At 39.2% G+C, this 14,906-nt stretch overlaps 2 protein-coding genes across 11 annotated transcripts in view; one reads left to right on the top strand and one right to left on the bottom strand.

Moving 5' to 3' along the window:
* Positions 1 to 8,514, top strand: part of SERAC1 (serine active site containing 1) — a 29,439-nt gene extending 20,925 nt beyond the window's left edge. For 3 of the 4 annotated variants that reach the window (XM_068938597.1, XM_068938599.1, XM_068938598.1), the window contains exons 12-17: positions 65 to 206; positions 1,382 to 1,482; positions 2,504 to 2,601; positions 3,182 to 3,364; positions 3,815 to 3,958; positions 5,956 to 8,514. In XM_068938597.1, coding sequence (XP_068794698.1) covers positions 65 to 206; positions 1,382 to 1,482; positions 2,504 to 2,601; positions 3,182 to 3,364; positions 3,815 to 3,958; positions 5,956 to 6,092 — 805 coding nt within the window. In that variant the 3' untranslated portion in view covers positions 6,093 to 8,514. The remainder of the gene's footprint in view (positions 1 to 64; positions 207 to 1,381; positions 1,483 to 2,503; positions 2,602 to 3,181; positions 3,365 to 3,814; positions 3,959 to 5,955) is intronic. The other variant, XR_011140247.1, reaches the window with a different exon arrangement.
* A 3,608-nt stretch (positions 8,515 to 12,122) lies between these two features.
* The window catches only part of SYNJ2 (synaptojanin 2), an 88,245-nt gene continuing 85,461 nt past the window's right edge, over positions 12,123 to 14,906 (bottom strand). For all 7 annotated transcript variants that reach the window (XM_068938603.1, XM_068938600.1, XM_068938607.1 and 4 more), the window contains one exon: positions 12,123 to 13,318. In XM_068938603.1, coding sequence (XP_068794704.1) covers positions 12,503 to 13,318 — 816 coding nt within the window. In that variant the 3' untranslated portion in view covers positions 12,123 to 12,502. The remainder of the gene's footprint in view (positions 13,319 to 14,906) is intronic.

The raw sequence follows: 14,906 nt of genomic DNA on the forward strand, positions 1-14,906 counted from the left end.
GTAAACTGTAATTTGCTAAAAGAATATATGCCATCCATCTCTTAAAAATTCCTTTCTGTATCAGTCAGCCCATCAAAGCAGACATCCTTTTTGTTCATGGTCTTTTGGGAGCAGCATTTAAAACCTGGCGACAGCAAGATATAGACCGGCCTTTGGATGAAAAGGCTTCAGAAGGGGAAGAGGACTATAGCCAGTGCTGGCCAAAGGTAAGATGGCAATAACGTTTTCACACAAGGCTACTCTTTTCTCATTAATAAGAGCTATCCAGAAGTTCTAGAGTTACTCTGTTTGGAAGTTGTCTATTTGGAATCTAAATACCTTTTAATCTGATTATGCAAGTAGCGCTTTCTGAGTTTATGGTGCGCTTTTGTTAGCAAGTTGAAATTTTGAGCAGGCTGTTCTCACAAAGTAGCATCCCTGCTAAATTTAATGCTCTCTCATCATTCTTCTACTAGTAAAAGAGGAGGCAATGTCTGCTTTCTTCTTAAACTTTTTGATGGAATGTGATAGCTTAGAAAAAATATATACTTTTATAAAATGTAGTTTTATCTTTTCATGCATAGGTGTCTGAGTACCAAAATATTACCAGTAAAATGGTACCACTAACAAATGTTACTGGTACATAAATAATTATTACTTTCCTCAAGTCGTATTTGTATAACCAGCAAAGTAGCTCTGTAAAAAATTATACTGAGGTCCCTATTGGTAATCTTAGTAATTCTCATATCACCCAGGAGAGGGAGCCAGTGATGCATGAGTGATTAATCTATCTCCCTCTTTTGCCTACTTCGTGGCTACTGTGGCTGGGGAACAGGCTAAAGAGTCTGCTGGCATGTAGTACAAGAATAATAGTCTAGGTGTAAAATGTATTTGGGGATTAACTGAAGAGCAGAAATCTTCCTTGACATTGTTCCCATAATAACAGCTTTGCTTTATTGCTGGTAAAGTGCTTGCAAGAATTTAAGTACTTCAATTATAAACTCAAAAGGTAGATTCTCTGATTGGCAGAGATGTCTCTAATGTATTTAAAATCAGAGTTTAAGTCATTACCGGTAGTAATAGTTCTTAAAATCAGAATTTAGCAATTTATTTCTGTAGAACTTTGTCAGAAGTATGATATGCTAACAGGAATGGAAAAGATTGAGGGGGTCATTTTCAAGAAAGCACCTGCTTTAAAGACAGACTGGGAACGTGTTTTTGAAAAAGGCACCATTTCTTACGTAGCTCCTTTGAACAGTATGTAAAATGTAAGGTGGAATTATTTTCAAAAAAAATCAATATCACGCTTAATAGTAGATTACTAGTCTTCAGTATGATGTCTGAGAACAAATGGCGGTGGATCAAATTCACTTTTTGTTTTGTTTTGTTTAAATTAATTTAGACGTGGTTGGCATCAGACTGTCCTGCCCTTAGAATTATATCTGTGGAGTATGACACCCATCTGAGTGACTGGAAAGCAAAATGTCCTGTTGAGGCTCACAGGTAACAAATGAAGTGCAATCTAGGAGGGCAGAAGGAGGGAGACGTGTAAAGCTAATCCTTGTGGTCACCTGGTGTGAAACAGCCAACTTACTTTTCTTGCTGCATATGAAAATCAAGTTTGGAAAAACCTTAGGCACAATCGTGGTATGCTTGAGGAACCAATAGCAATAAAGTAAATTAGACTTTTGCACAGTGGTTGCCCCAATAACCCTGTTTGCGTTGATCATTTAATTCTACAAAATGTTAAATTATCCAGGGGTCTTCCATGTTTAATTCTTGTTACATTGCAAGGAGTAATGATGTCAAGCTTTCAAGCTTAGGCTGGGAACTGGCATCAGTTTTGTGTTTGGTTCTGCCGCAAATTCATTTTCCACCGTTAACATGTAGCTTTCTGGACCTCAGTCTCTTCATTTACAAAATGAAGACTATCGTGATTTTAATACTATTCCCGTACAAAGTATTTGAGGATTATTGTTTCGAAAGTATAACAAAGGAGAAAAAATTATCTGTTATTTTTGAACTGATTGGTTGATCATACACTTAGTTATTCATTTCCTGTGCATCGCTGCACAATTTGAGTATTGTTTAACAAAGCCCATGTTTGTCAGACATTAGGTATATTCTTGTTTCAGGGAACAGAGTTCATTATGCATTGATGACGCTTTCCCAAGATAAAAAGATAGTTTTTTTAATGATAGGTAAATGAAGTTATGGGTTTTTTTAAATAAAGATATGCGCGGAACTAATGCTAAAGGAAATGACTGGTGAGTAAAATTAAAAGATCACTTTCTAGCAAGACTGAGAAAGTGAATTTAGCTCAGTTCCTATTATCCTTGTGAGCCCAACTTACAGAATTTTTTGGGATTTTCAATTTTCAATGTACTAACAGGAATGAAGCATGGTCAGCATGTACACGTACCTGATTTCTTTTCATAAACACTCAGCACTGAAAATTCATTCTGTTTTAACACTGTCCTTTAACCTGTCATGATTCATCTTGCTTGTGCTTATTCTTTTACAGAAAGTCTATTGCTTATAGGAGCAATGAGCTTCTTGACAAGCTGAGAGCTGCTGGCATTGGAGACAGACCTCTAGTATGGGTCTCACATAGCATGGGTGGTAAGCAAATTGCCTATTTGACGTAACATGTTTATCTGCTGTTGTATTTTAGAGTAAGCTGTTAATCAAATTCCGTCTGAAATGCAACCATTTAGCCTAGTTTGTCTCAAAAATTTACAATTTACAAATTATCTAAAAATGCAAAATATATTTCCGCTTTCTTAATGCGTTATATTCAATGGCATATACGTTTTGAAAGGATTTTTATTGCTGATTTTTATTTTTGTTTGTACTATGTTGATTAAAAACACGAAACCAATGAGCTGCAATTCGCATAATTGGGAATCCAGGGGCTAAGTTTTCTTCATGATCAGACATATTGCAAGTATCATTAGAAGTACTTAAGACAAAGTGAGTAAGTGTGGAGAATTAGATTTGCACCATTCATTGACCTTTTATTTTAATGGCTCTTCAGTTTTATTTGTTTGTTTGTTTTTTAGCTTAATCTTACATATTTGATAAAACCAAAGACTAATTGACCGAGGCAAGAATATGGTTTAGTTACTTCATGGGTAATATAGCATGGTGATTATTTTCACAGTGGTTTAAATCCCTGCATTAATTCTGTTTCTGCTGCCAGGTCTTCTCGTCAAGAAGATGCTTGTGGATGCTTCCAAGAATCCAGAAATGGATAACATTGTAAACAACACCAGAGGAATCATATTTTATAGCGTACCTCACCATGGTTCCCAGCTGGCTGAATATTCTATAAATGCCAGATATCTTCTCTTTCCGTCTGTGGAGGTTAAAGAACTCAGCAAGGGTATGCTCGCTTTGTTACCATTTAACAGCAGGAATCTATCTTTTTTTTAAAAATCACACTCAGAAAACACTGGATAAAAGCAACAACCCCTCCTTTTTATGTTTAGGGTTGTATGTTGAATTGACAGAGTAAATGTATTTGACTGCAGAGGGGAAAAAAGGAGTGAGCGAGTTTATGGAAGAGTAGTTTGGGCCATTTAACAGTGTGCTCACTCAACATGTGCTGAAATGCACGAACTGTATTTTGTTATTAAATTCCATGCTATGCAGAAAGAAACGTTGAAGTGTTGCATGTGATTACCCAAAGCAAGGGACTACACACAAAATATTACTCCTCTTGCTGAGGTTTTTAGTTATTTCAAAACATTTCTTTGGGAACGCAATCTTTCAGACAAATTCTATAATCTATGTTTCAAGATAACACTGCAAAAATTATGTTACTCTTTCCCAGATTCTCCAGCCCTTAAAGAGCTGAATGATGACTTTCTGTCTTTTGCCAAAGATAAGAAATTTCCAGTCCTGAGTTTTGCAGAAACCTTACCGACACATATAGGCAGCATGATAAAACTGCACGTCGTACCTCTGGAATCAGCAAGTATATCAAATAGCCATTTATTTTTGTTTAATTTTGCAAATACTCCTTTTTTTGCGTTCGTGTGTGGGAAGGGTTATGAATGCTATAGCAGAAAGACCTAGAAAAATACATCTGTTTGGTTTTTTTCTTTCATTTAAACTTTTGACAGAGTTTATAGTAGTCTCCCTGCTGAGATCAAAGGGAGCTACATGTATATCTTAGTACTGCAGTTGTTTGTTTCGATTTTTCCAAAGGCTAGTATTATTTGCTTATTGAAAAGAACAGGGTAGGCTCAGCTCTAATATTGTGTTGTTGTAGTCCTTTTGTTTGTAATTATGAGTAACTGTCCCCCAACTGTGTGTAGGTACACTGAACAGTGTTTCAGAAACTTCCTCAAATGTCAGCTGTTTCCTTCTTTTAAAAAGAAGAAAGGAAATTAGTAAGCTGCTAGTAAAAAATAATGGATCACAAAACTATTTTTCAGTGTTAAGAATCCTTTATCTTTCATACCTCAGGTAGTCAAGAAAATTAAATTCGAGCAACACATTTTAAAATATTTTAAGCTGAACACCCATAAACAACGCAAGAGAAAGAACTGCCTGTTTTTCTGTGCTCCTACAAAAAGCAAAAAGATCAAGAGAACTCTTCAGGAGGTGAACTCTGTTTTAAGTCTGATATTCTCAGGTTTTACCTGAGCAAGACCCTCTTCTGCACTGCCCAAGGTCTCAGACAGAAACCATTGCTTCACGGGGCTTTAGATCAGGCTTTCTGCTAGCCAGATCTGCTGGGTTAAACACAAGGCTGGCTGCTCTGAAGGCTGACTACATGCCTGTTTTCCTTGAGTGAATATTTAGCAGTATTTTTCAGTCGCTCTTCTCAAGAAGCAGATTTTTGCCAAAATGTCGCTGATACAATTTTGTTGGTCAGGACTGAAAAACTAGGTACTAATTTTCTCTGTGTTAGCAACACACACACACACACACACACACACACACACACACACACACACACACACACAAAAAAGACTAGATAAGAGTGCACAAATAAGCACCATGCGCTTACAATTTTGTAAGTTCTCCTCTTCTTTTCTAGAGATGATAACGCAGTGTAGCATGTGAGCACTCTCACTGTGGTTCACTAGGGTTCAGTGACTCCCCACCCATTTTGTTCGAATGTCAGGCTGACAAGCAGTGCACTTGCTCTTTCTTAAACACTTGCTTGCACACGTGCAAGCCTTCATCCTGCTCTAGTGCTGTTAGATGTGGCTAAAGATACAAAGTTCGAAGCAAAATGCATGATTTCTCAGGAGCCTGAGTGCATGGATAATAATTGGAACGTGGCAGACACAGCATAACCTAAACTGGAATGTTCAGGAGTAGTAAGGGATGTCAGGAAAATGTAAATGCTGTAGCGTGCCCTAAAATCAGTAGCTGAAAATAGAACACCTGTATTCTGCAAATACACAAAGGATTTTTTTCATTTACCAGGAAAAGTGTTTAGTGATTTGTTGCATATTTAAGGTCCACACTAGTCCCCTTTTTAATCTCCAAATCAAAGTATTTTATAAAGAATATGAACAATTGGTGGTGTGAAAACCCTACATTCTTTTAGACTTTTTCAGAATGCAGATACCTTGGATTAATCCACGTCCCTGTTCAGGTCAATGCTTAAACTTCAGTGCAGTCAGGACTTCACTCTCAGTCAAGTGCCCGTAAATGAAGTTCTGATTATTCAAAGGGATCTGTATGGAGAAATGTATATCTGTGAATGCCCAATTAAGACAGTAGAATGCTAGGCCTAATGGTTTACCAAGGTGAGTTCTGCAGCAATATGTAGCTCTGAGTATTAGCAGAGTGTGTTGGTAACACCTTAGCACATTGAAAAAAAAACCTAATGTAAGACAAAATAGCTGAACAGAAGACAAGAAATGAGTTAGGAAATTGCTAATGCTAGATGTACATTTCGGTCTAGATTATCTTAATGAGCTTTGGTATTTTTTTCTTCTTTTCTTCTCCCAGATTTGGGTATTGGAGATCTTATTCCAGTGGATGTTAATCATCTAAATATTTGCAAGCCAAAGAAGAAGGATACTTTCCTGTATCAACATACCTTGAAGTTCATTCGGGATGTTTTAGCCAGAGAACTTGGAAATTGAGTTTTTGTCATGGTTGCTTGCTTATTTCATCCATGTGATATAACACAGAAAAGTTCTTCCCCTGACACTTGTTGAACTGGAAAGATGCTATGTGAATAGTATCTGCTGCTAAAATAATTTTTGGTACATCTCCAGCTTGGAGAACTCCATATCCTATTTCTGAAATGCATTCAAAAAAAGTACAGACTGACACACAGTACTATAACTTGGTAAAAAGAAAATGAATGTTGGCTTAGAGTGACCATGATTTGTTGACAAAGTGTGTGTAATTTCTCCAGGAATTTGGCAGGGAGGGGATGGGGATTCAGTGGAACAGAAGTTTCACTGGGTAGTCTACAGGTATCCCTTTGGAGCAGCCCCGCTAGACTGTGGAGGGTGCCCAATACATCTCCTTTTAGCCAAGAAAGGTTGCTGTGAGTGTGGTTGTTTTCATTAAGATTAATCTACATCTGGGACTAAAATCTTAAAGAGAGAATTAGAAACAACTAACTGAGATGATTATCTGTTGTGTCAAAGGGGAAAAGAAGCATGTGGCTATCTTAAAGCATTGGTTTCATGCTGAGGAGTCTGACAGAAGCCTGAGGGAATTTATCCAAGTGACTGAAGATAGTATTTGGATCAATGGTGTAATTACAGGAGCTTTTGTAATTTGCCTTTTTGTTTAACAGATCCACCCAGACTTGTTACCAAACACAACATCTGTTTTCTGCATGAGAAGGAGGTAACAGCTTTGCTGAGTTCTAATACGCTGTCTTGTATAAACAGCTGTAGTTGTTTTATCCTGGTTGTATACATTTAAAAAAAAAAAAAAGGTGGGGGGGGAACCTCTTCCATGTTCTTGTACATTTCCGTTTTAATCCTACTAACTTTTGAGATTACTTTCTCTGAGATAGGTTGTGTCTGATCAGACTCAGGGCAGTTCTATGCACCGTCGCATGGAAGATACAGAACAGAGGCCTAGCTGTTAATGTTCGGCTTCACTCTTGGGACGTACTGAGAAGATGGTACACTTAATTCCCTGGTTCATGTTACTCATTTAGAAGCTCTTTAGCTGATTTAAAGAGCATTGAAAATGCCCACATGGAATACGACATCTGCAGGACCTGACAAAAAAGCTCATGTTTAGAGTGTGGAGCTCAGGCAGACAATAAGAAAAGCAGGTGAAAATGCAGGTGTTCATAAGGTCCCACGAGAAATACAGAAGATCCCAGGTATTATTGGTTTCTTGAGACCCAAGTGTACTTATTTGTGTAGGTAAAGAGGAAAAATGGCACTTTTGTCTTATGTAAGTTTTATCATTATGTGTTTTTGGTAGAAATCATAAGGACACCTTAATAGTACTGAGGAGAAATAAGCATTCTTCAGAAAAACGTGGCAGTCTTCAGCCAGAGTCTTAAATAATAAGTCTTAAATAATTTGCAACATAGTTCAGGGCAGCCTAATTACGGTCTCTAATTACGGTGTCTTTCCTTCCTTTCTTTGCACCCCCAACTCTCTCTGAAGACAGAAATAGGCTATGGCTAGCTGTATTTCCCTAGCTGACCATTTGTCAAATAAGGCCTTTATTGATGACAGGAAAATTAGTAGAGAAGACTTAAGAGGTCTCTTAGCGTTGCTTATGTGGGATGGATCTAGTATTACTAGCCTTAAAGTTATGGCTATAAAAGTCACCAAAAAGGTGGAATGTGTCTTGCAGTTCTGCATGGGCTTGGTGCAGATGTCAGCAGTGGCTGCAGTCCTGCCAGCTCCTGAGGCCACCTCAACCGTTCCTACCTTAGACTACTCCAGTTCAGGAGGACATTAAATCTGAAAATGCACTTCGGGAAGTGCAGCCTCAACCTGCTGGACTTGCACAGTAAAATTCACAGCCCACAGCAGTACAGAGAATGTACAGCACAACACAAACAAAGAGAGCATTTTTTTTTCCTCGTAATCAAGATGTAGGTAAGAATATTGGATGCCATTATTTCGGATAGACAATGTAACATAACCTTTAAAGGAATTTATCCTGTTTACACTGCGCTTAAACTTCAGAGTATAAATATATTAGAACATTTTGTGCTCACAAAGAAGAGGGTACGTGGAATTCAGTTTGAATGGACAAGACTTGCAATAATGTGTAGTATGACAAAGCTCATACTGATTTTAGTAGCCTTCTTTGGCTTAAAGGGATTCAGATCAATGGCATTACAGAGTAAACTTATTCAGTAAACGCTTCTATGTTTTGTTACTATAACTGGAGCTCTTGAGGCAACTTTCTCCTTTTTGTAACTGTATGTATACATGTGTAGCTTTTAAAACTAATGTTTTGAGTTGTATGTATTTTTTTTTGTTTGGAAGATAGTAATGAAATGTGTTTTTAAAAATGTATTAACATATGGCACAAAATGTATTAAAAGTGAATGATCTGCTAAGCAAATGTACTTGATCATGTTCTCCTCCTTTTAAAGACCTGTGGATTTTTTTAGTGGTTGTTTCATGCTGGAAGAAAGCAATGTTTAACCTTCGCTTAAGGTAAGGATAACAGGCACTTTAAGCACCAGAGGCATAGTACGGGGGGCACAGCTGGTCATCAGTGTTTTGCCAAACTGAACAATTTTCCAATTGTGCTTTTAGGTTTTATTATTTTCCCTAAAAGCGCTTCCTAAGCCATGTACAGACATTGGTTCTAGGGCCAAAGGGTCTGTCGTGTGGCATAAACTTTTGCTTCCCATTAGAAACTTACTTAAGCTCTTGTGCTTTCCTGGTGTCCCATTAATCCAGAATAGAGCCTTCATGTAAATTCTTAGGACTCAAACTATGCCCTTAATGCACTAATCCCATCTGACTGGGTACCCAGCTGCAGATGTGGCTACTAGGTGTGTTGTACTTGGGGTGAGTTGTCTGAGAAGATGGTATTTCATCTGCATTGTGGCATCCAAGAGTAACATAGCAACATACAGGGGGAGCACTAATAGGAATTTGTCGGTCTTCCCTGTGGTTGTCCAGCATTCCTGTGCAACTATACTGGTATTTCTAGTAGCTGTGGTCATCAAGCCTTTAACTGCTGTGATTACAGTAGTGCAGACAGGCTTTCACTGTGATTTGTGCTTCACTGTGCTAGGCACCGTAGCTGGCTAGAGAGCAGAAATTTTCATTCTGGTGAAAATGTCAGTATCTATCTATCTTTTCAAACTTTCAATTTTGGACAAAAATTTTTGGGAGCAGCAGAGTTGTAGAGGGGACAGGGCCATGCTGTGGGTTCCCCAGTTTTGGACATCACCTGAGTGACAGTTCTCGTTACTTAGCCTCTTTTCACTTTCTGCTGGGGCCTGGCCTAATCCTGAGTTAGAAGGAACAAAGCACCGCTTCTAACAGTCTCTTGAGTTTTCTGTAGCGGTTTCCCGAATGCTGAGCAGGTCTGGCCATGCTTAGCTTGTCCTGGCCAATAAAACTAGAACCCAGGGCACAGAACGTGCCTTTGAAAAACACCCACTGGGGTATTAGACCCGAATATGAAGGATAATAAATTGAGACAGCAGATTCCTCATTCTTTGCTGTAACCTTTTCAGCAGGATTGTCGTCTTTTCCTTCCTCTTGATTTGTTGTGATTGAATGGTATATGCTGTCACTGATGGTATAAACCAGCTGGCTGCAGGGATTCAAACTTTAATGGGTAGCTTGCCACATACACAGGTATAAGATATAACACTAAAGGCCAGCTACTTCTCTTATTCAAGTAGAGTAATAAAGCAACTTTTATTTGACTTGTATAAATCCACTTTAATTGGCTTTCCCGCTAACAGCTTCATTAACATGTAAATTAGCTGTCCTAGAGCTGTGAATTATCTTTGCACAGAATAGTGGATATGGTCATATAACATACTCTTCCCCCTCCTTTTTCCTTCTCTTAATACTTTATACTGAAATGTGCCCATAAATATCCACTGTATTTCTTTTTTCTTGGTCATCTTTTTAAAAAAAAAAAAAAATAGGCTCTGTGGCATCTTTTAAGGAAAGAACTATGTTGCTTCAGCATGATTCACCAGTCTTCTAGCATGTTAAACTGCCACTCACATAACAAACAAGCTTAGTGCTGGGTTTTATTGGTTTGGCCTGTGAGGTGTTTTTTGTTTGTTTGGGTTTTTTTTTAAATTTGTTTTTTTTTAAGTATCATCTGCAAAATGAGCAGAGAAGGATGGTGGGTGCTCAGCTAAAGGCAGTAGCCGCTCTTACAGCATGTCTTGTGTCCAAAATTTGGTAACAAACAGTAATAAGCGTGCTAGGTAATAATAGTAAGAAAATGACTGAAATCCCAGTTTCTAAGCAGCTGAGAACAAATCAATTAATTACTTTTCCTAGGGAAAAGAATGAACGTGCCACGTTTATCACAATGGCGATCCCTTCTCTTGGGCTTCTGAGAAGCAGGACTGCTGGCTTGCTAACAGATGAGAGGGGCCTTCATTGTGAAGGCCAAGTCGGCTTGAGCCGAGTAGCAAGACTGCATGAGCACGCCATGGTATGTGACCTAGAATCTCACCTTAAATGGTTGCCCTATAACTTTTGATGGACTACTTGGTAAATATACAGGCAAAGCAAAGCAGGCACGCAGGAATATTTGCCTGCAGTTTCTAAGTTCTTACAGTTGTAACAGGCGATGCTCCCCTCCTGCTATTGTTTCCAGTGCCCTAAAACATGAGCTTCTTTTAACCTTTTTGTTTGCAAGAACCTGCAGAGAGCAGACTATTGCCATTGCTTCCCTGTTAGTCAGTGCATTGCTATTGCCTCCTAGATGCGCTCCCTGGACTGAGGCACAGAGCACTTGAGCAACAGCTTTATTTATGGACGTACACATGCTCTGTAAATTTGTCCTTACGTGTAGATGTGGTTGCCTAAATTTCTAGCTCCATTGCTAGGCTTTCCAGCCCATGTTCAGTTATCATGCTGTTCTTCAGTTCTGCCTGGCCCTCTGCTGCAGTGTGGCTTTAACACTCTGCTGAGGTTAAAATGCAGAGCCTTCCATGGTACAAAACGAATAGCCCGAGTAGTTGACATCAGCAAAAATGAACAAAAAGTGCAATAGCTCTACATGTCCCTTCCCTCCACCCAACCAGTTCCGTGCCAAAGTTGAGCTTCACAGGAAGCAGGTAAACTCATTTTTTTTTAAGCCATAAGTGACCATCCCTTTCTGAAGGGTGGGTCTGCCATCCCGAGTCATGTGCTTGTGGCTTAGTTTCAGGATATATCAGCCTTCACTGCACTTGTGTAAAGCTAAGTTCCAAGACCAGCTCTTTCCTCATCTGCATTTAGTATACATGAGCATAGCATGGCGTTTTCTTATAAAGCAGCAGAATGGGAACAGGGACACAACTAATGAATTATTAAAGTGCCTTCAGCAATAATGCGTTAATATGCTAATGTCCTCTATAATCAGCTGGTCTCAACTAATCATCATATTTCCCCAGTATTTGCATACAGAGAGCACGTACAAGCAGACTACACAGTCTCATCCCAAAGGGCCTGTCATGCTCCACATGCTATGTGAGTGGAGAGCGTAATGTTTAGAAGAGGATGGCCCTGAACAGAACCAGGATGGTGTTTGGAAAGGTGGCAGAGAACCAAGCCGAAATGCCTTTGATCTCGGTGCAAACTAGAATTGTATTTTGAAACAATACCTAATCCTTTATAAAAACTAAGACATGTTATCACAGGTGCCATTAACAACACAGCACTTAAAAGGTCGGTTGTAATCCTTGCCTGGTCTGGAGTAAAAACAGGTATTTCTTACAAAATGGGCAATAGCCAATTCCTAGTGCTGCTGCTTTACATCCTCCTCACAACACACACCTTTTATTTTACTTCATAGACTGGGATGACAGTTTAACAGCATAAATAGCAGGGATCTTCAGGCCTGCAGCTAAGTTAAGAGTTAAAAGAAAGACAACTTGTCTATTTCCACAGTGGGAACTTACTGATGATACTGCTGTAGTTATACTGGCGTATATTCCTCTTAGGGGCATTTGTTCCAGAATAACTACAGCAATCTAACTATTTAAGATAAGGGTGCTTTATTTTAAATGACAGAAAGTGGTTGAGATGCAATTTTCATAGGCAAATGTTTTTCTTAAGGTTTTTTTCCCCATACATTACATGCTCTTACATATGATTTGTACCTGAAACAAAACATTAAGATAGATTAATAAAAAGAAATAATTTAAAATAAAGAACTTTTCAAACAAGCTGTCGACAGTGTTAGATTGTACATACTCAGTACACTTCCCTCCAGGGGCAGCACCTTTGTCTTTAAACATGAAAATGAAATGTAGTGTTACCTGGTGATACTTTTCCTGAAATACAGATCTTTGTGCAAAAGATATATTTTAATTTGCACCCTAATTATGATTTCTACAGGAAAACTAAGGAGACAAATTTTACAATTCTAAATTAGCATTTGTGTTCATCAACGTATTTTTGTTTTGTTCTAAGACGAGCAGTTTGTTGAACCCCTCTGACAGGGCACCATTGTCTTCATCATCACTAAATGTAACCCAGTGACTGAAATCTTTTGAGCTGAGGACTTTTAAATCTTCTGGAGTGCGTGCTGGAGAAGCAGCTGATGCTGCCTGTATGGAAAGAGGGCAGGAAAAATCTGTGTCCAGGTCCAAAAGATTGGTGTTCTCTGCAAAAGAGCTGGTATCCGAGGGCTGTGGGCGCTGGTCCTCAGGTACAGGAGGGCCCTGAAGGTTAGCAATCAAGTCGGAGGCATTTTGAGCCAACTGCTTAGCTGTGTTGTTCTCTGGGCTGGCAGAGGATGTCGGAGCTAAGACAGTAGACTGTGGTGGGGAAACACAAAGGACATGAGAGTCCTGAGTCTGGGGGTGGAGCCCAGCATTGTTGTTCTTGTTGGAGCTGAACATTAACCCTCTAAAGAGCGGGTTGTCACTGCTCTGGAGAACTTGCAGATGAAGAGCTGCAGGAGCTGACTTTTTCCTTCGTGGTGGCACCTTTGGGGCAAAGGAAGTATTCTGGGGCGGCAGCGCACTGGCCTCAGCCACACTGGGTGACAGGGGCTGCCTTTCACTGCTCCCTCTGCTCTCCTGAGACTTCCCAGGCTGTGATGTTCTGGGTTTAGGGACTGGAGTAATCCTTGTGGGACTAAGAATAGCTCCGGCTTCTGGACAGGGCTCTGGCAAGCCAAAAGGAGAATGCATTGTCTGTTGGTCAGACTGCTCTTCTGTAGACATGGCCTGAGGGGGAAAAGGAACAAGAAAGGTGAACACAAAAATGGTACCCTAAACTGTGAGTCAGTTCTAGTGTGAATTTTATTGATGGCATTATTGAGGAAAGCTGAGAGTACTGGAAGAAAAATAAAGCAGTACAAAGAGGAGGCTTGACAACACAGCTTTAAATTACACCTGCTTAGTTCTGTTTCTAGGCATCATGCCTGGAACCAGTGTTCACTTACAGGGTGCTGTATGGGGGTAAGGACACTAGAGCCTGTTCACTCCCTGCATGAAAAATGCATCTCTTTCTGACCGTCTCTCTTTCCTATTAGGATTTTGCTCAGGGCCAAATCAGTATAGTTCTGAAGAGTTATTTGTTACATCTCTCTGCTGACTGTAATATTATCTAAGCAAGAAGGCATAGGAAGGGCTAAATTAATGGGGCCATTAGCATGTGCCTTTGGGTATCTTGTGATACATAAGGCTGAAGGACAATTACGTTAAGCTAAACCCAAGAAATGCATTAATGGCTCTGTCCTGTCTCACTGATGCTAGGGATTGAAGCTACAAATAAACTCTAAGTAGAATTCAGCATACAGCCTCTATTTAAAAATACATAAATAACTGGAGCCCAGATTAGTCCAAGAGGGTAGGGGCTGCTTCAGATTTCCTCACTCTGTTTTGCTGAATTAAAGCATTTTAATTCTTTATTGGTCTGCCATAGTATTAAAAGTTAATATACCTGCTTCTAAATTTAGTCAATATTTCATCATAACATATCCTCTGTTGTTCCTGTCTATATGCTGTTCTTAAGTTGCCTACATTTGATTACATGCCTTTTTCAAGGAGAGAGGTGGATTGGATAGAGGTTTTGAAGTACACAACTCCCATCTAAGCTCACTCAGATGGAGGAAGGAGTAGAAGACTGAAACAGTCAAACTGAAATAGATAAATTTGTGCAGATGATTTTATATAGCTGACACCAAAGTATTAGTCCTTCTCAGCTCCTTTCAGGAGTGCCCTGGGCATAGGTACAAGATAAAAATGAAATAAAATGACCATTTATTGTTATTGCCAGTTTAAGGGAAAGGCACACACTGTGCTGTCGGATTTTTTCTTTTGTGATTCTGTTAAGTAGCGATTGCACAAACTCCATTATAGAGAAGGCATGAGTGCCTTTACCAGCAAGATAAAACAAGAGTCGTAATGACTTAGGAGAGAGCTTTCTAGCGGAAGTTCTAACAAAGGAAGAATTTAAAAGGTTGTATTTGCCCCTCTCTCACACTTAAACTGCTTTCACCATTAATCATCATTTCAGCAGCTCTAGGAGGTGAAGAATTATTATCTCCATGGTAGAGACCTGACGTAGAGACAGATTAAAAATACAGCACCTACAGGTTGGTATTTTTAAGTGCTTGCACTCAAGCAGAATCCAAAGCCCTAAGTGAAAGGTTGAATCCCATTATAAAGTGCCTGGAAAACGTCAGATGTCCCTGAACAGGACCCATATCAGCATACCAATCAAGAAGCTGCCTCAAATCAATAGAGCAAAATACTCATCATGTGGACAAATTAAAACATTGTCGTGAAAAAGGGATGAGTCTTAAATCCA

The sequence above is a fragment of the Struthio camelus genome, chromosome 3 (assembly GCF_040807025.1).
Source record: "Struthio camelus isolate bStrCam1 chromosome 3, bStrCam1.hap1, whole genome shotgun sequence".
Lineage (NCBI taxonomy): Eukaryota > Metazoa > Chordata > Aves > Struthioniformes > Struthionidae > Struthio > Struthio camelus.